We start from the raw sequence: 17,080 nt of genomic DNA, 5'->3' as shown, positions 1-17,080 counted from the left end.
GCTAACGTATGGCATCTAATACATTTTGGACATAGGAGCTATTTTTAATTTTATGCTTATTTCTGGTAAGGAAACTCTGTTGTTTCTGTAATATTCCAAAGTCATGAGCTACCCCAAAGGCATCCTGACTATTGGTATAAATGTTTGTGGTTTTGCCCTTGCCCAAAATATAAGGATGGTTAGAGAACCCCGTGACCATTTCTGCAGGGGTCTAGCCAAGGGCAGTGGCAGGAATGCCTCTGAGCCAAGGAGGACATCCCTGAGCTACAGGGTCGAGTTGTTGGCTACAGTGCCTTACGCTGCAGTGATGCTCGTGTTGACCACTTCAAGGCATCCCCTTCCCTCTCATGTACAAACAGGAAAAGAGGAAATCCACCATTAGGATGGCTGGGGCAGGGGGTTTTATCAGGCTTTTCTTCAAAGTCCCCAAAACTATGTCTTCCTGATCTTTCCAAATAATAGGGTCAGGTTTGCATTTTCAGCAAAGCACATAGAGGCTGAGCTGTAAGAGAGAAGTTTGGGGTCCAATTGTGACAGTAGCCAGCCAGTCCCAAAAAGCCTGTAACTGGCTCTTAGTTGTACGTTTGGAGGAGTTCAGGAGGCCTTGAAGTCTACCTGGATCCAAATGTAATCGTTCTGAAATTAGGCGCCCTAAATATTGAGTTTGAGTAAACTGCAGTTTTTCTTTTTCTTTTTTTTTTAAACAAGCCACAGCTTTTTTTTTTTTTTTTTTTTAGATTTTACTTATTTGTCAGAGAGAGTGAGAGAGACCGAGAGGAAGCACAAGCAGGGGGAGCGGCAGGGAGCCCGATGTGGGGCTCGATCCCAGGACCCTAAGATCATGACCTGAGCTGAAGGCAGACACTTAATGACTGAGCCACCCAGGCGCCCCAAACTGCAGTTTTTCTTTGGAGATTTTATGTCCTATTAAAGCTAAAAGTCTTAACAGGTGGATGCTGCCTCCTGTGAAGAGGCTGGAGAAAGGGAGAAGAGCAAATCACCTACATGTTGTAACAAAGTGTAGCCTGCAGAAAACCTTGTATCATCTGATTCAGCTTCTGAGGTTTGTGAACAGTGAGAAGGGCTCTGTTACCCTGGGGCATTTCTGTCCAGGTGAAGGCAAAACGATAGCCTAGCTTACCTGCTGGAATACTAGAAAATGCACCCTGTAGGTCAGTTACGGTGAGAAGTTCGCTGTCGGTGGGAATGGATGTCAGCAGCACATGGGGTCAAGAAAGCAGGGTGCTTCTCAGAGGAACTGGACAAAGCTCCATCCTCTGCCATTGGTCATCTCACAGGTAAAATGGGTGTTACAGGGACTAGTGCAGGGGATAATGAGGCCCTGAGCTTTGTACGCTTGTTGCCCTGAAGGGCTTCTTTGTTTCTAGAGTATTTAATTTTGTGGGTAGGTTTTTTTGTTTGTTGTTTTTCCTCTGGGGAGAGGTCTTGAGGGATCTCTTTGAATCTTGATGGGAGGTGCACTGTGCATTCTGCCAAAATCAGCCGAGGATTTTGCCCGTAAAGAGCATGGTACCTGACCCAGTGGGAACAAATGACCAGTGTCCCCAGACTCTGCCATAGTGCCATCATAGACAAGTATAGGAAACATGCCAAAGGGTCGTTTATTTCCCCTGGTTGGCTACTTTTGGTTCATTCAGTCCATTTAGTGAGAACTGCACATGAGGAGGCACGGCAGTTTTAAAAACAGAACCCGCTGAGGTCCCAGAAAGGGGGGGGGGTCCCCCAAAGCCCTGTGACTTCTGGGGGCCCGTTTCTCAGAGGTTTTTCTCTAGGGCAGACGAATTCCCCAGCAGCGCAGCTCTGACCGAGCAGTCCCGGTCTGAAAAGGCGACCTCTCAGCCAGGACAAGGCCTGGAGCGCCCGCACACAGAGCGCGGAGCTGGAAATCCGGGGAAAACTTACCCTCCAGCCCCGGTCCAAGACGGCAGCGGGCTCCGCGGGCGCCCGCACCTGTCTGCGCACCAGCTCGCAGCGCGTGGGGGCTCCGCTCCAGGTTCCACTGCAGGCCAGCAAGTACTGTGACCCCTAAGAATCATTTTACCAGCGCACATGGTTTCATTCGGGAACGGTAGACTGGCAGCCCGGGCCCAGCATGCTGCGGCAAAACCGGAGAAGGAAGTTGGGAGGCGCGGTCGGTGGGCGAGAAGCAGGAGTCCGGGGTGCTGGGGTTTCTCCCCGCCGGAGCCGCAGGGCGGTGGACTTCCCGGAGGAGCCGCGGCGCACAGGCCTCGGGGTCCCTGCGTCGCCGCGGGGCGCGCTCGGGCTCGGTTGTGACAGACGCGGCGATGACCGGGGCCCAGCGGGGGGGTCCCGCTCCAGCCCCCACGCCTGGCGTGCGCAGTCCACCCTAGCGAGTGGGACGCCACCTCCTTCGACTAACCGGCCGCGGGCCTCGGAGTCCCCACCCGGCTGCGGCACTCCACGCCGGAAGTGCCCTCCCTGCCGCAACCTCCCCGTCCGCCCCGCCCCTCCCGATGACGCAATTCCGGCGCGCCGGCTTTCGCTGTCTCGCGAGGTCGCTAGGCAGTGACGCCGCGGGCGGGGATGGTGGTGGCGGGAGCGGGTGGTGCCGCCGTGGGGTGAGGCCTCGCCCGGCGACCCTGCCTGCCGCCACCCCACACTCCCTCCTCCGGCGGCGCGTAGTCCCGTCCGCCCCTCTCCGGACGTCTACAGAGCGTCCAGAGCGGGCCGCGTCCGCTGTGTACGGCCCTCGCGCAGTCTCCTCGGGGTTGTCCCGCTTCCGTGACCCCCGAAAGGGTGAAGACTAGTGCGTGGGACAAGTGGCGAGCTGGCGCTCTGCAGACTACTGCGGGCGGCGGGGTGGCGGTGGGCACGGGGAGGGCAAGAACCTGAAAGTGCAAGTGCTGAGCCTCCGGGTGTCGGTTTCGGGGTCGCCTGGCATTCAGCGCCGTCTGACCCGCTCCCACGCCCTGCGTTTCAGAGGCCGGAGTGCAGCCCGGCTGGGGTGCTTTCTCACCTTCTGGGGGCCTGGAGCTGAGAAGGGGTGGGCATGGCCAGCGTCCCCCAGCTGTTCGACGACCTGTGCGAGGCCCTCCTGCCGGCCGCGAAGGCTGCCCTGGGCCAGCACGGCGGGAGCCGGAAGAGGGCAAAGCAGAGACTTAAGAGGGTGGCCTACAATGCCCTTTTCACGAATCTCTTTCAAGATGAGACTCATAAACTGCAGCCTGATCTCTCCAAACTCCCAGTGAAGAACAAGATCCTCATGCTGTCCTTCGACTTGAGAGTGGGTGGTCTGGGCCCCGAGGCTGACCGTCTGGAGGAACTCGTGGAGCAGCTCCTAGCAGCCCCTTGCTCTCCGTTCGTGGAGGCGGCGTCTGTTTTGGACCTCCTGGTTCAGCTGGCAGGGAGTGGCCCCCCTCAAGTGCTGCAGCGCAAGCGGGACTACTTCTTTAACAATAAGCATGTGGGGAGAAACGTGCCCTACGGCGGCTACGACTGCCAGGACCTGAGTGTTTTTGAGATGGACGTTCAGTCTTTGATCTCCAGAGAGGAGTACTTATGTCAGGACATGATCCAGAAGGTGCTTCAGGTGATGGAGGCGGCCCCAGGCACTGGCCTGCCCACCACGGGGCTCTTCTCATATGGGGACCCCTGCGGTGACAGGTTTGAGAGAGACACCCGGGTCTCGCTTTTCGGCGCCCTTGTGCACAGCCGCACATACGACATGGATGTCCGGCTAGACCTGCCCCCGATGCCGGACAGTGCAGACCTCTCTGGATTGGCCATTAAGGTAGAGTGTTTGCTTTCCTGCGTCCAGCTCCCCGGCAGCTGGAAATGCCTCCTTTGACCTTCCCTTGGTCATGGTAAAGGTAGGCTAGCGCTCGAGTCCCTGTCCCTTGGTGGCTGAGCTGTGGCGAGGCGAGGCGAGGCTGCTGGAGTGGGCTTCACCTGGGTGGGCAAGGACCCCACCGCCCACCTGCAGACCAAAGCAGCACGCTTTTTATCTTCTAAAGGGGCGCGTTGTCAGGTCACTTACTCTGCTCTCTAAGGTTGCTGTTTATGTTCAATTACAAGGAAGTAACAAGTTCAGCTACATCTCAAGTACATAGCAGAGCCCCGTGCAGCAGAATGTTTGTTCCTACTATGTGCGCAGTTCTGTGCGCTTTCTTCCACATATAACATGGGATATTTTCTACCTTAGTAAATCATTGTTGGCCTTTATGTTTTGCGACTTTATAAATGTTGCTGAAACATTTCAGCACTATCATTACGCAGTTATTCCCTTACTAGGAAAAATTCTCACTATAGTGAACATCTTGGCATATGTACATTTCTGTTTACTATGATTTTTTAAATTTTTTAATTTTTAAAGGATTTATTATTTGAGAGAGAAAATGCACACGAGCTGGGGGCGGGGAGTGGCAGGCAGAGGAAGAAACAGGCTCTGTGCTGAGCAGGGAGCCTGACATAGGGCTTGATCCCAGAACCCTGGAATCATGACCTGAGCCGAAGGCAGACGCCTAACCAACTGAGCCACCCCGGTGTTCCTACTATGATTTTTTTGTGCTGGGTTCCCCAAAATGGAATTTTCACATCAGAAGCATTTCATGAAAAATTCCATTGTAAGTTATATTGACGCTTACACGTCATATATAACTGGAAATTGATAATCTTAATCCAGTAAGTGATTCGGTGGGAGTGAAAACATTGTGTAGTAGCTACATGCTTCAGAAAAGTAGAGGAAACATTTTGCTGGGTGTTTCTTGTAATGAGTAACGGGAAGTGTGTGGGGAAGTCCTGGAATTCTGACCACACTTGGGTGAAATTTAGACCCAAAGGCATACATGATGTTTCCTTCTTTCCTGTGGTCTCTAGGTTCCTCAGAGTGTGGATCAGTCCGACGATGAAGGGTTCCAGTCAGCATCTAATTTGACTCCTGACTCCCAGTCTGAACCAGGCATGACTCCAGACATCGACCTGTGGGATGCTGTGCTCACCTACGAGGCCAGCAAGCGGAGGTGCTGGGAGCAAGTTGGATGGTATATGAGCCTTTGCTGCTAAACGCATCCCCCCCCCCCCGCCCCGCCACATATGAGCGTGGCCTTTACTCGGGAGAGCTCAGGCAGTTGTTTGTAGAGCAGCTATGGTGGGATTCGGAGCCTGGAAGTTTCGTCAGGCTAGTGTGTGGCATGGCCTGGGTCCTGGGAGGTGAGAGGGATGCCGAGGGGAAGGACTTACAGGCTTCAAGAAGGTTTCTCCGGTGCCAGTGACTTTTGCAAATCAGTGAGGGCTCCCAGTCAGACGTGTCGAGGGCAGCCCAGCAGGCTGTGCAATCAGGGCCAGGGCACAGCGTGCTGGTGAGGGAACAATCTTCGCGTCCACTGGTCTTCACATCCAGGACTGACAGTGGTGCTCTCTGGCTGACAAGTTCAGTCATGGCAGTGCTGCCCTGACCGGTGCCAGCATCCTGTCCCCTGGGCTCATCCGTGTCCAGAGGCCTCTGCACTCAGGACCTCTCAGAGTCTGTAAAGCACTGGTGTCATCCCTCAAAAGCTCCCAGAATGGGGATAGAGGACACACATTTCCCCTGTTTGCTCCTGGGACCCTCTTGTCCTATCTCATCTGCTGGCAATTCTGTGGAACACCATTTTGGGGAGCATAGGATGCAAGAGTCAATGTTAGCAAGAGTGCAGTGCCTTCTGGTGCAGCTTCTGGGCCCAGCAGGGTCTCTGGAGGGTGGACATGTGCCGGGGCGTAGGCAGTTAAGTGCCGGTTGTGTTTGGGCACCGCTCCTGCTGGTGAGGTCATCTGTCTCCTGCAGTGGATTCCTCCAGGGATGGCCAGCTCCCTGCTTCCCTCAGCACCACCGGTAGGGTGCTTGTCTTGCCTTGCAACTTCCTGTCTTGTGTGCACAAAGCAAGTCTAGCCATCCCGCTTGCTGCTGACCCCAGACATGTCTCAAAAGCGGGCCAACAAGTTAGCACTTTCTTCTGTAAATATTTGCTTAGTGGTATTTCATTCATTAGTTTCTACTTTTTAGGACACCATTTAGGAGATACGATTGCTTACCAGGTCTCTGTCCTTGCCCCCTGTTCTGCTGAGTGCACTTGATCTCCTTGGCGTCCCCTGAAGGTTGCTGACCTTAGAGCTCCAGCAGCGAGGATTACCGCGGCGGTCTTCCCCTCGCTCCCAGGACGTGAGCCCATGCCCGGCAGTGCACACATGGTGGCTGCTTCAGCGAGACCCTCAGGGCCATGCCTCAGTCGGGCGTGGGCCCCAAACGCCCCTCCCCCAAGCATCCTCCTCTGCCTGTTCTGGTGCGAACCTAATCCCACTGGCCCCTGACCCCTGAGGCCTTTTGCACTAGTTCATTTGGCAAATTTTTTGAACTTGTTTCAGTTTAAATCCCAGCCACCTGCTAGTTTCCTACCATGAGCTCTGGCTAGTGGGCAGTTAAGGAAGCTGCTGCCTCCAGAAGCAGAGCTGCCTGTCTACCCGCAGCCCTAGGACTGTAAACTCTGTCCTCTGAGACCCCTGGAGGACCCGTCCCCTGTGCTTCAGCCCGAGTACCCGTGTAGGTCTGAAGGCATCCTCTGCCGTTTCTCTGTGGCTGCACCCATTCTGGGGGGAGTGGTTTCATTATGTTGACTGCTGAGTCCTCCGTGGGGACAAGGGGCATTTGGTGTTTTCCTTCACGGATTTTTCTGCCTTAGCTCTGAATCCCCAAAGGGGGCACACATGGCCATGGTGGTGCTGGCGTCGACCCTGGAAGAGTGGGGGCAAGAGCAGCCGGAAGTGAGAAATGGGACGGCACCTGCAGCATGCACCTCTCCTGAGCGACTTCCTGGAGGAAGCTCAGAGGTCTTTGAAACTTGAGAAGTCTTTCCTCATGCTCTTCTCTCCCCAAGGGCGTGAGGGCAGATGTCCGTGGTCTGGCCACAGCCCACCTGCCGACCTGGACGCCTCAGGTCTGGCCTCCCTGCTTCCTCCTGCCCTTCCCTCACCGTCCACACAGCTGGTGCCACCTTCCAGGGACAGAAACCAGAGCACATCGTTGCTCCGTCGGCTGCGCTTGATGGCTGCCCCTGGTCTGGGTCGAGGGCCAGCCCTTCCGTGAGTCCTCCCCGCACCCCCCAGCTCCACTCACACTGACCCCCCCGCACCCCCCAGCTCCACCCACACTGACCCCCCAGCTCCACTCACACTGACCCCCCCACACTCCCCAGCTCCACTCACACTGACCCCCCAGCTCCACTCACACTGACCCCCCAGCTCCACTCACACTGACCCCCCCGCACCCCCCAGCTCCACTCACACTGACCCCCCAGCTCCACTCACACTGACCCCCCAGCTCCACTCACACTGACCCCCCCGCACCCCCCAGCTCCACTCGCACTGACCCCCCAGCTCCACTCACACTGACCCCCCGCACCCCCCAGCTCCACTCACACTGACCCCCCCAGCTCCACTCACACTGACCCCCCGCACCCCCCAGCTCCACTCACACTGACCCCCCAGCTCCACTCACACTGACCCCCCAGCTCCACTCACACTGACCCCCCTGCACCCCCCAGCTCCACTCGCACTGACCCCCCAGCTCCACTCACACTGACCCCCCCAGCTCCACTCACACTGACCCCCCTGCACCCCCCAGCTCCACTCACACTGACCCCCCAGCTCCACTCACACTGACCCCCCAGCTCCACTCACACTGACCCCCCTGCACCCCCCAGCTCCACTCGCACTGACCCCCCAGCTCCACTCACACTGACCCCCCCAGCTCCACTCACACTGACCCCCCTGCACCCCCCAGCTCCACTCACACTGACCCCCCAGCTCCACTCACACTGACCCCCCAGCTCCACTCACACTGACCCCCCGCACCCCCCAGCTCCACTCGCACTGACCCCCCAGCTCCACTCACACTGACCCCCCAGCTCCACTCACACTGACCCCCCGCACCCCCCAGCTCCACTCACACTGACCCCCCAGCTCCACTCACACTGACGCCCCCCGCACCCCCCAGCTCCACTCGCACTGACCCCCCAGCTCCACTCGCACTGACCCCCCAGCTCCACTCACACTGACCCCTTTTCTCTTCCTGTTGCTCCCAGGGCCTCTTGGAGTCCTCCCCAGCCCTGGGGTCCAAGTCGATGCTCCCTCGTTTCTCCTGTCTGTAGCGCCTTCCCCGGGAGGCTGGGCTTGTCTGCCTCACGGCTCCCCCTGCACTCACATACTTCCTGAAAGAGGGGAAGAATGATTGACATGCATTGTCAATTAAAAAGGATTTTTGTTTTTTTTAAAGATTTTATTTGCAAGAGAGGGACGCCTGGGGGCTCAGTAGGTGAAGGGACTGCCTTTGGCTCAGGTCACGATCCTTGGGGCCTCTCCCTCTCCCTCCCTCTGCTCGTGCTCTCTCTTGCAAATAAATAAAATTTTTTTAAGGTTTTATTTATTTGAGAGAGAGAGCAGAAGCAGGGGGAGCGGGGGAGGGGTGAGAAGCAGGCTCCCCGCGGAGCAGGGGGCCCGATGCGGGGCTCCGTCCCAGGACCCCGGGATTGTGACTTGAGCTGAAGGCAGCCACTTCACCAGTGGAGCCACCCAGGTGACCCAGCAGGATTTTTGATTTACTAGGTTCTGAGATGTATTGTTCTTGTACCTTGTACATCATTCCTGATGGGATGAAAATGTGCTGGTGGTCAGACGTGCATCTTGATGTTAAAATGTCCTATAGCTTGGAGCTGTTACGCCCTCAGGAAATGACTTCTGTCTTTGAAGAATAAATGATACTCTTTTTGACATGCTAGACCTAAAATAATTTTTTTTTTTTGCAGAGGAGGAGAAAGGAGCTGGTTAGGTATTAAAAATGAGAAGAGGGCGCCTGGGTGGCTCAGTTGGTTGGGCGACTGCCTTCGGCTCAGGTCATGATCCTGGAGTCCTGGGATCGAGTCCCGCATCAGGCTCCCTGCTCAGCGGGGAGTCTGCTTCTCCCTCTGACCCTCCCCCCTCTCATGCTCTCTCTCTCTCTCTCTCATTCTCTCTCTCAAATAAATAAATAAATAAAATCTTTAAAAAAAAATGAGAAGAAAAGTTTTAAAAGAGCTTGTATTCCCTAAGCTCCCTTTATTAAGAAATTACTTTTTCATGGGGCACCTGGGTGGCTCAGTCGTTAAGCGTCTGCCTTCGACTCGGGTCATGGTCCCAGGGTCCTGGGATCCAGCCCCACATCGGGCTCCCTGCTCGGCGGGAAGCCTGCTTCTCCCTCTCCCACTCCCCCTGCTTGTGTTCCCTCTCTCGCTGTGTCTCTCTCTGTCAAATAAATAAAATCTTAAAAAAAAAAAAGAAATTATTTTTTCAGTGGATTTTAAAAAACACCTCTTTCATGTTTTTCAGTAGGGGTTGATGGTTTTCAAAGGAATATTTAAAAAGTGATACTGGTTTTTTTTGGGCTGCTTTTTACTGATGTGGCTGTGAATTCCTGGCATAGGACCGTGGGGAGGCAGAGCCCCTGGAGGCTGCTGTGTGTCCAGAGGCACCTTCTGCAAGACCAGCAAGCCTGTTATGTCCGAAAATTTGTGAGACTTTTTGCTCCAAGAAACTGAATAAAGGAAGCCTCATTAAGATATTTGGGAGGCTGGCAGGGAGGCTCCCAGGAGGGAGTGTGCTGCTGGGGCTAAACGGCGGGGGGGGGGGGCCACCTGCCAGGTGTGTCTTGTCCTACTGGGGCTGCCCTGACCGGGAGCTCCCCCTGCCGGCTGCCGGTGCCATTCTCGTCAGCTCTCTCTTAGGCCAGATCCCAGGAGTGGCAGAATGTACATAGCGTAAAATGCTGTCATGCTCATCTTAAGCATACAGTTTTGTATGTGGCTTATTTAACTTAGTGTAATGTATTTGAGGTTCATCCGTGTTGTAGCAGGTGTTAGTGTCCATTCCAAGCCTGAATCATATTCCACTTTATGGGCAGGCTGTGTTTTGTTTATCCATTCATCTGTCGTTGGACACCTGGGCTACTTTGGGCTGTTGTGAATAATACTGCTGTGGGCATAGTGCTTATTTTTGACATGAAGACACATTGTGATTGTCATCCTGATGATCAGCGTGTGCCCCTGGGCACTAGGCGGGGTGGGGGGCAGCACGTATTGCTGCTTCTGGTCTTAGTCCCTCTCTCCCCTGCCTTTTGTTCATGCAGCTGAGGTGTGTGTGTCGCTCCATCTGCTCAGTGCGCCCTCCTCTGTCTCCCACACAGCCCCCCTGGCCACAGAGAGGAGCCCTACCTCACGGAGGCCGGAAGGGACGCCTTCGACAGGTTCTGCAGGCTCCGCCACGGGGAGCTGCAGGTGCTTGGTGGGGGCCTGCTGCAGACCCCACAGCCCATCCTGGTGAAGGAGTGCGAGCTGGTGAAAGATGCGCTCAATGTCCTGATTGGGGTAGTGTCTGCCACGTTTTCCCTCTGCCAGGTAAGCAAGTGCCAGCATGCGGGGGCAGCAGCAGCACCGTGTTGGCAGCCTGCCATCTGCCTGGCACTTTACAGGGTAGATGGGAGCCCAGTGCAGTAAGCGGGAGGCCTCAGATACCAGCCTCTGAGAGGCAGGGTGGGGGTAGGGCACCATGGGTCCGCTGGGAAGTTGGCTCCATGGCCTGCCTGGAGGTTATGGCCGTGGTCTTCTCCTTTCAGTTTTAAAAAGTATTAGTTTGTGAACGCCCTTTTAAAACTGAACAAAAGTGAGATGTTTATTGCTATTGGTGAAACAACGGAAATGTGCCCACCATTTCCATGCCCATCCTCAAGAGGTGCTGAGGGGCCCTCTGAGACTTCCCTGTACTTGGATAGGGTGCACCACTCAGCCCCGAGCACCACCTGCCCTGCAGGAAGCCCCCCCCCCCCGCCGCCCCTTCCGAGACTGTTGCTGGCTTTACTCAGTGCCCTGGGCCTCTCTCCTTGCTGGTGGGCGGGACCTTGCTCATTGGGGGCAGTAGCTGCAGTTTATCTACCTTTTGCCTCTTGCTGGGCACTCATAAAATAAATGAATGTATTTACAAGCATGAAACCTTTTGTACATTGTCACGGCCCGCGTGCAAGGTCGAACAGGGATGAGGGTAAGAGAATGAAACATAAAAGTATGGGAACAGGAGGGTTGCCCACGGGGATGCCGCGAGCAACAACTTTATTCTTACTTACACACTTTATATAAGTTCAGGTTATATAACAATAGGACATAAACAAGTTCCACAGGTTCCTCCCTGCCCTCTCCTGGCTCCGTCCCGAGTTTCTGGTTCAAGGCCAGGTTCCTCAAGCGCATAGTTTCTTCCCATGCCTTCAAAGGGCCCGGTGCGCTATTTTTCAGGGCTTATCAATAACACTGTGGTTTTCTTAGCCTAAATACAACTCGGGCTAGCCAGTACCACATGTTCTTGTATGGGGGCAGTCAGGTGGCCATGGTTCAAAGGGATCAGGGAGCCTTTGCTCTACCCGATTAACCCCTTTGTTGCTCATGGCTCCCGACATTTCCCCCTTTTATCTTTAAACGCAACATGTGTACATTTGCTTGGGTACTAGCCATGAAAGCAAACAGACAGCGACTCCAAGCACACCATAAGCAGAGTAATAAGGTTACCCCTACAACCAGAGCACACATAATCCAGAAGGAATGTTGGAGGATATTAAAGGGGTTAAACCCCTGTAGCTTTTGTAGAAAGGATTGTGCCATGTCTCCAGGGGTGACTACATGCAGATGGGAGGAGGCTATATTATTTATTTGTTCTTGCAATTGAAGCAGATCTAGGCTTACATTTGTCTCATGCCAGATACCTTGCAAGTGCCTCTGCACCGTTTCCCAGGAGACATTGTCAGCCTTTAGGGGGGTCACACAAATGGAACCATACCCGCCGTGGCATACAAAGGACAAACGAGTATGTAACAATGAATATTGGGTGCCCAAATATTCGACCGCCTGCTCTAAACCATCCAGGCGAGCCAAGATCTTCCTATCTATACTTCCCTGGGTGGCAAGGGTCTGGGAGACATTATGAGCCAAGCTATTTACATGAGCGGCAGTATGTATGCCCTGGGACAGTGCCACCGTGGAGACAGTAGCTGATGCTATCAAAGACACCAAGGCAGTGATGCCAGCTATTAGGAGGCCTAGGAAACGTCGCCCCCGGCTAAGTAGGCCCTCCAATTCTTGCGCAAATTGGTAGCCATAATCTCTATACCAGGGCCCCCTCACCTCTACAGGCATCATTAGATAAGGGGGCTGCATGGCTAGGAAAACCTTCTTTGTTGGATTTGGGGCGCCGGGTAAAGGCAAACAGTTGGTGAGATAACACTCCTCACAAGTTATTTTGTAAAGGGTTCTATTGGCCTTAGCCTCGGGTACTACAGATCCGTCCCCCACTACAAACAGGAACGGTGGGGAAAGACATGCCTGAATTTGAAATGTCAATGGGCCCGTGGGGAAGCCAGGGAAAAGGGGTGAATTAGCTTTAACATCTCTCATGGCCGCAACAATTTTCCACAAGTCCGGGTGTCTCATCCTCCCCAGTGACAGCAGTCCCCCGGGAGCAGAATTATTGTGGTCGTATGGCCCGTATCCTGAAGGCGGGGGGGAGCGGCGCAAAGGGAGATCCCCGTCTTTTGACCAATTATATAAGTGTCAGGCATGCCCTGGGGAGTCACAATCTCTGGGTTGTGATGAACGCAGGTTTTCCAGGAGGGTCCGTAGGTTTTCCACGTTAAGTCAGATTTGCAGAGGGGATAGTCAAGCTATGGGGTCTCAAGGGATCTGGAAGCGGGTCCGAAACGGCCAACAGGCAGGGGCGGTCGATGTTGAAGGACAACCTCGTTGATGTCCCAGTTCTCCACCATTACATGAGGTGTCAAAGTGTCTCCTCTAGGTGGCTCAGTTCCATACCAAGAGCGGATTCTTCGGGAGACTGGTGAAGTGACCACGCATCCATAATGGGGCGCCTCAGGGCCATCGATGGCCTGGAAACAAATGGGGGGGGCAGAAGCCAGGCTGGTCCAGTTAAAAGGCGCCACGGCATGAGTGAGGCCGGAAATCTCAGGCCCATCAAAAATGTCTGTGAAGTTAGTAAACACCTTGGGTGAGGGATCCTTCCAGGTGACTGCCCTCGCGGTAGGAGGATCCGGGACAAAAGCCCAGTAAGGAGAGGCCTGGGCAGAGTCAAGGGTTAAAAGTGATAGCATGGCAAGGAAAAGGGCAACAGCCGTGACTGGCTGGCCCGACTCACGCACGGTGGCCTCAGCTCGAGCGGTCAGGGCTTTGATGTCTCCGCATGTTATTTTCCTCTGATCCGAGGCGGGGCGTCTCCTCGTCCTCCCGGAGCGGATCTGGAGCCGCCTCATTCTGCAAACCATCACGGATAATGCGGACGCATCGGAGCGGGAGCCAGCGCGGCGTCTCCTCATCCTGGGGAAAGATACAAGCGCATCCTCGGCCCTGGCGTAGGACCGGGTCGGGTCCCCTCCACTCCGCGGTGGCGGGGTCACGCCACTTCGCATAGAGGAGGGGGGCTCGTTCAGGCTGCCAAAAACGTTCGGCGGCAGTGCGGCCAACCGAGTCAACATTCAAAAAATTTAAAACAAAAAGTACTAGTGAAAGGTGCAAGTGAGGTGAATATTTTATTTTCCCCTGTAGTATTTCCCCCTCTTTTAATTTTTTGAGGTACATTTTGAGGGTGGAGTGGGCTCTTTCGACAATGGCTTGACCTTGAGAATTATAGGGAATGCCTGTTGTATGAATGATGCGAAAGTTTGCGCAAAAGGTCTGGAATGCTGAAGAGGTATAGGCTGAACCATTGTCGGTCTTAAGAGCCTTCGGCATGCCCAGAACTGCGAATGCTGCGAAGAGATGATTTTGGACATCTACAAAAGCTTCACCGGAGTGTGCAGTAGCAAAAATATAGTTAGAGAAGGTGTCGACGGAGACATGGATGTATTTAAGGCGGCCAAACGGTAAGTAAGTGGTTACATCCATCTGCCAAAGGTGGTTAGGAAGGAGCCCTCTGGGGTTAATGGCATATGAGGGGGGGTTAAAAAATTGGGGACAGGACTGGCATTCTCGTACAATTTGTCGGGATTCTTCCCGGGAGATGCCATATTGACGCCGTAAGGCCTGTGTATCCTGATGGAATTTTGCATGGCTGCTTTTTGCTGCCTGAATGGGGTTTGTAGAAAATATATGTGTATTTTCATCAGCTATGCGATTGCCCTCCGCTAGGGGGCCAGGAAGGTTAGAGTGAGCTCTGATGTGTGTTACAAATAGAGGGTGCTGCCTCTGTAATAGGAGGAGCTGGATTGACTTGAATAGATGGAATAATTCTTCATCATTGGACAGTATGTAGGCCTCAGGTAGTTGTGGGACTGTTTTGGCAGCGTATTGACTATCGGTAAACAAGTTGAGGGGTTGAGTGTAGCGCTCTAGAGCGAGTGCAATCGCTTTGAGTTCTGCTCTCTGTACGGAGGAAGTGTCATAATGCAGGTGCTGGGTATTTTTATGTTGTGGTGAGACAGCATGTATGGCAATATTTTCTCTTTTGTCTGCATCTACGAAAACAGTGAGGGCAGAAGGAAGTGGCTGGGGAACAATGATTCTTTGAGCACAAATGGCAGTTTTGGACAGAAATTGCAGGAGTTTATCTGAGGGTAAGTGAAAGTTTATTTGGCCTGGATAGGACGCAAAGGCAGTTTGCCATGCTAAATGATGTTGCAGAAGATGTTCATATTGGTTTTTGGTTAGCATTGGCAATATGATATAATTAGGTTCTCTTCCGAACAGTTGTATTGTTCGGGTCCTGCCTTTACATACTAACATGGCAATTAAGTCAGATGTCAAATTTATCACATGAAGCTGATGAAGGGCAAGATGCAGCCATTCCAAAGGGCCATGAGGCTGCCAAATAACGGCCATTGGCAATTGTCCGGGGAGTAAAAGTATTAAGTACAGTGGTAAATTGATGTCCACTCTAGTTATCTGAGCATTGGAGATCTGAGAGTTGACTAGCTCTAAGGCTTGTTGGGCTGCAGGTGTTAAGGTACGAGGTGAAGATGGATCAGCATCACCTTTTAAGATATCGAATAAGGGGGTCAATTGTTCTGTAGTTAGATTTAAAGCGGGTCTAATCCAATTTATGTCTCCCATCAGTTTTTGAAAATCATTCAAGGTCACTAGGGACTGGGTTCGTATTTGAACCTTCTGAGGTTTAATAGTTTGCTTTTCTATTATATGCCCCAGATATTCAAAAGGGGCCGTACGTTGTATTTTGTCAGGGGAGAGGACCAGATTATATTGTTCCAAACACTGTAGGAGATGATGGAAGGCAGCAGTCAACATACGCTCGGTCTCTGCAGCCAAAAGAATATCATCCATGTAGTGGATGCAGTAAACTTGAGGGAAATCTTTCCGTAAGGGTGTAAGAGCCCTGCTCACATACTCTTGGCAAAGAGTTGGGCTGTTCGCCATGCCTTGAGGCAGGACTTTCCATTGATATCTTTCATAGGGGGCTTGTAAATTTGTGGAGGGTACCGAGAAGGCAAACTTCTCACAGTCATCTGCAGCTAGAGGAATGGTAAAGAAGCAATCTTTCAAATCCGCCACCAACAAATGGTAATTTAAAGGGATAGCGGAAGGGGCAGGAAGACCGGGCTGTAATGCCCCCATGGGTTTCATTACAAGATTTACAGCTCTTAGATCCTGTAGTAGACGCCATTTACCTGATTTTTTCTTTATTACAAAAATGGGTGTGTTCCATGGGCTACAAGATGGTTCCAAATGACCAAGAGAAAGTTGCTCAGTTATGAGTTTTCGGGCGGCCTTTTGTTTCTCCTCAGGTAAGGGCCATTGATCTACCCAAACTGGCCGGGTGGTGGTCCATTCTATCGGTAGGGCATGAGGTCGGATCAATGACCCTGGGAAAAACCCAGGCCCGTTCTATCATATTTGGGGACATAGCAAAGAGGCTCAACGTTACCTTGAAGCCCCCTGCCAAGCCCTTTTCCTGGTTCGTAGCCCATGTTACACATAATATTTTTAACAACCTGATTTTGGAACACCTGTGGGATATTGGTGGTCTCCAAGGTTAGCCCCATTTCCGTGAGTATATCTCGCCCCCACAGGTTGAGATCTATGTCAAGAACAAAAGGTTGGAAAGTTCCCGACAGACCATCATCAGATTTCCAAATAAGATGATTGGAACTTATCTTGGGTGCTGAGGCCAATCCTACTCCCCTTATAGGGGTGATGGCGTCCTGCAAGGGCCAGGAGGAAGGCCATTGTTTCTGAGTCAATACAGAGACATCGGCCCCCGTGTCTATCAGTCCTTGGAAATTTTTACCATTGACAGACAGAGTTAATAGGGGTTTATCTTTTGTAATCTTTTGTAACCAATAGGCATCAGTTGACCCAAAGCCTTTAGATCCTCGCTTAGCTTTCAATGATGGATTATCTGTGTCCAAACGGGGAAGTAGTATCAATTGGGCAATGGGCACACTAGGTTGCAGAGTTATAGTGCCTTGTTGTAAGCTAACCATTATTTTAATTTCCCCAGTGTAATCTTCATCAATGACTCCTGGATATACTATTAAGCCTTTAAGGGTCCAACTAGATCTACTTAATAATAAGCCCCATGTGTTTGGGGGGAGAGGTCCCCATATTCCTGTACTTATTGGCTGAGGGGGCATGCCAGCTTCTAAATAAACAGAGCTATTTGGGGCCAGATCTAATCCTGCACTGGCTGGGGTGCCTCGGTGAAGGGATTCAATCCCAGGGAGGTCGGCCGTGTTGGCTCTGACCTCAGAGATGGGGGAGAGAGCATTGCCGCTATTGTTTGGTGGGGCTGCGGGAAGCCCCGTTGGGAGTTTCCCTGCTGCAGGGGGCGGCCAAAGCGGTCAGTTTTTGATCGACACTCATTGGCCCAGTGCCGTCCCCGCATACATTTAGGACACACAGAAGGCGGCTGTGGTTTATTAGGGGGGTTCCCCGAAGGGAAGTTGAAAGAGGGGGCCTGTCTTGAGCCTTTAGGGCACTCATTACGAAAGTGTCCAAGTTCCCCGCATAGAAAGCAGGGCATGCGAGCTTTA

At 53.1% G+C, this 17,080-nt stretch overlaps 1 protein-coding gene across 4 annotated transcripts in view; it reads left to right on the top strand.

Moving 5' to 3' along the window:
- Nucleotides 1-2,549: 2,549 nt before the first annotated feature.
- The window catches only part of TUBGCP6 (tubulin gamma complex component 6), a 40,412-nt gene continuing 25,881 nt past the window's right edge, over nucleotides 2,550-17,080 (top strand). For all 4 annotated transcript variants that reach the window (XM_088025419.1, XM_088025420.1, XM_088025418.1 and 1 more), the window contains exons 1-3: nucleotides 2,550-3,772; nucleotides 4,858-5,021; nucleotides 10,229-10,439. In XM_088025419.1, the coding sequence (XP_087881545.1) occupies nucleotides 3,032-3,772; nucleotides 4,858-5,021; nucleotides 10,229-10,439 (1,116 nt within the window). In that variant the 5' untranslated portion in view covers nucleotides 2,550-3,031. The remainder of the gene's footprint in view (nucleotides 3,773-4,857; nucleotides 5,022-10,228; nucleotides 10,440-17,080) is intronic.

This window comes from Eumetopias jubatus, unplaced genomic scaffold (assembly GCF_037043125.1).
Source record: "Eumetopias jubatus isolate StellerSeaLion01/CBP00866 unplaced genomic scaffold, mEumJub1_p1.0 scaffold_8, whole genome shotgun sequence".
Lineage (NCBI taxonomy): Eukaryota > Metazoa > Chordata > Mammalia > Carnivora > Otariidae > Eumetopias > Eumetopias jubatus.
The sequence above is the reverse complement of the archived record's forward strand: the minus strand, read 5'-3'. Positions and strand labels throughout refer to the sequence as shown.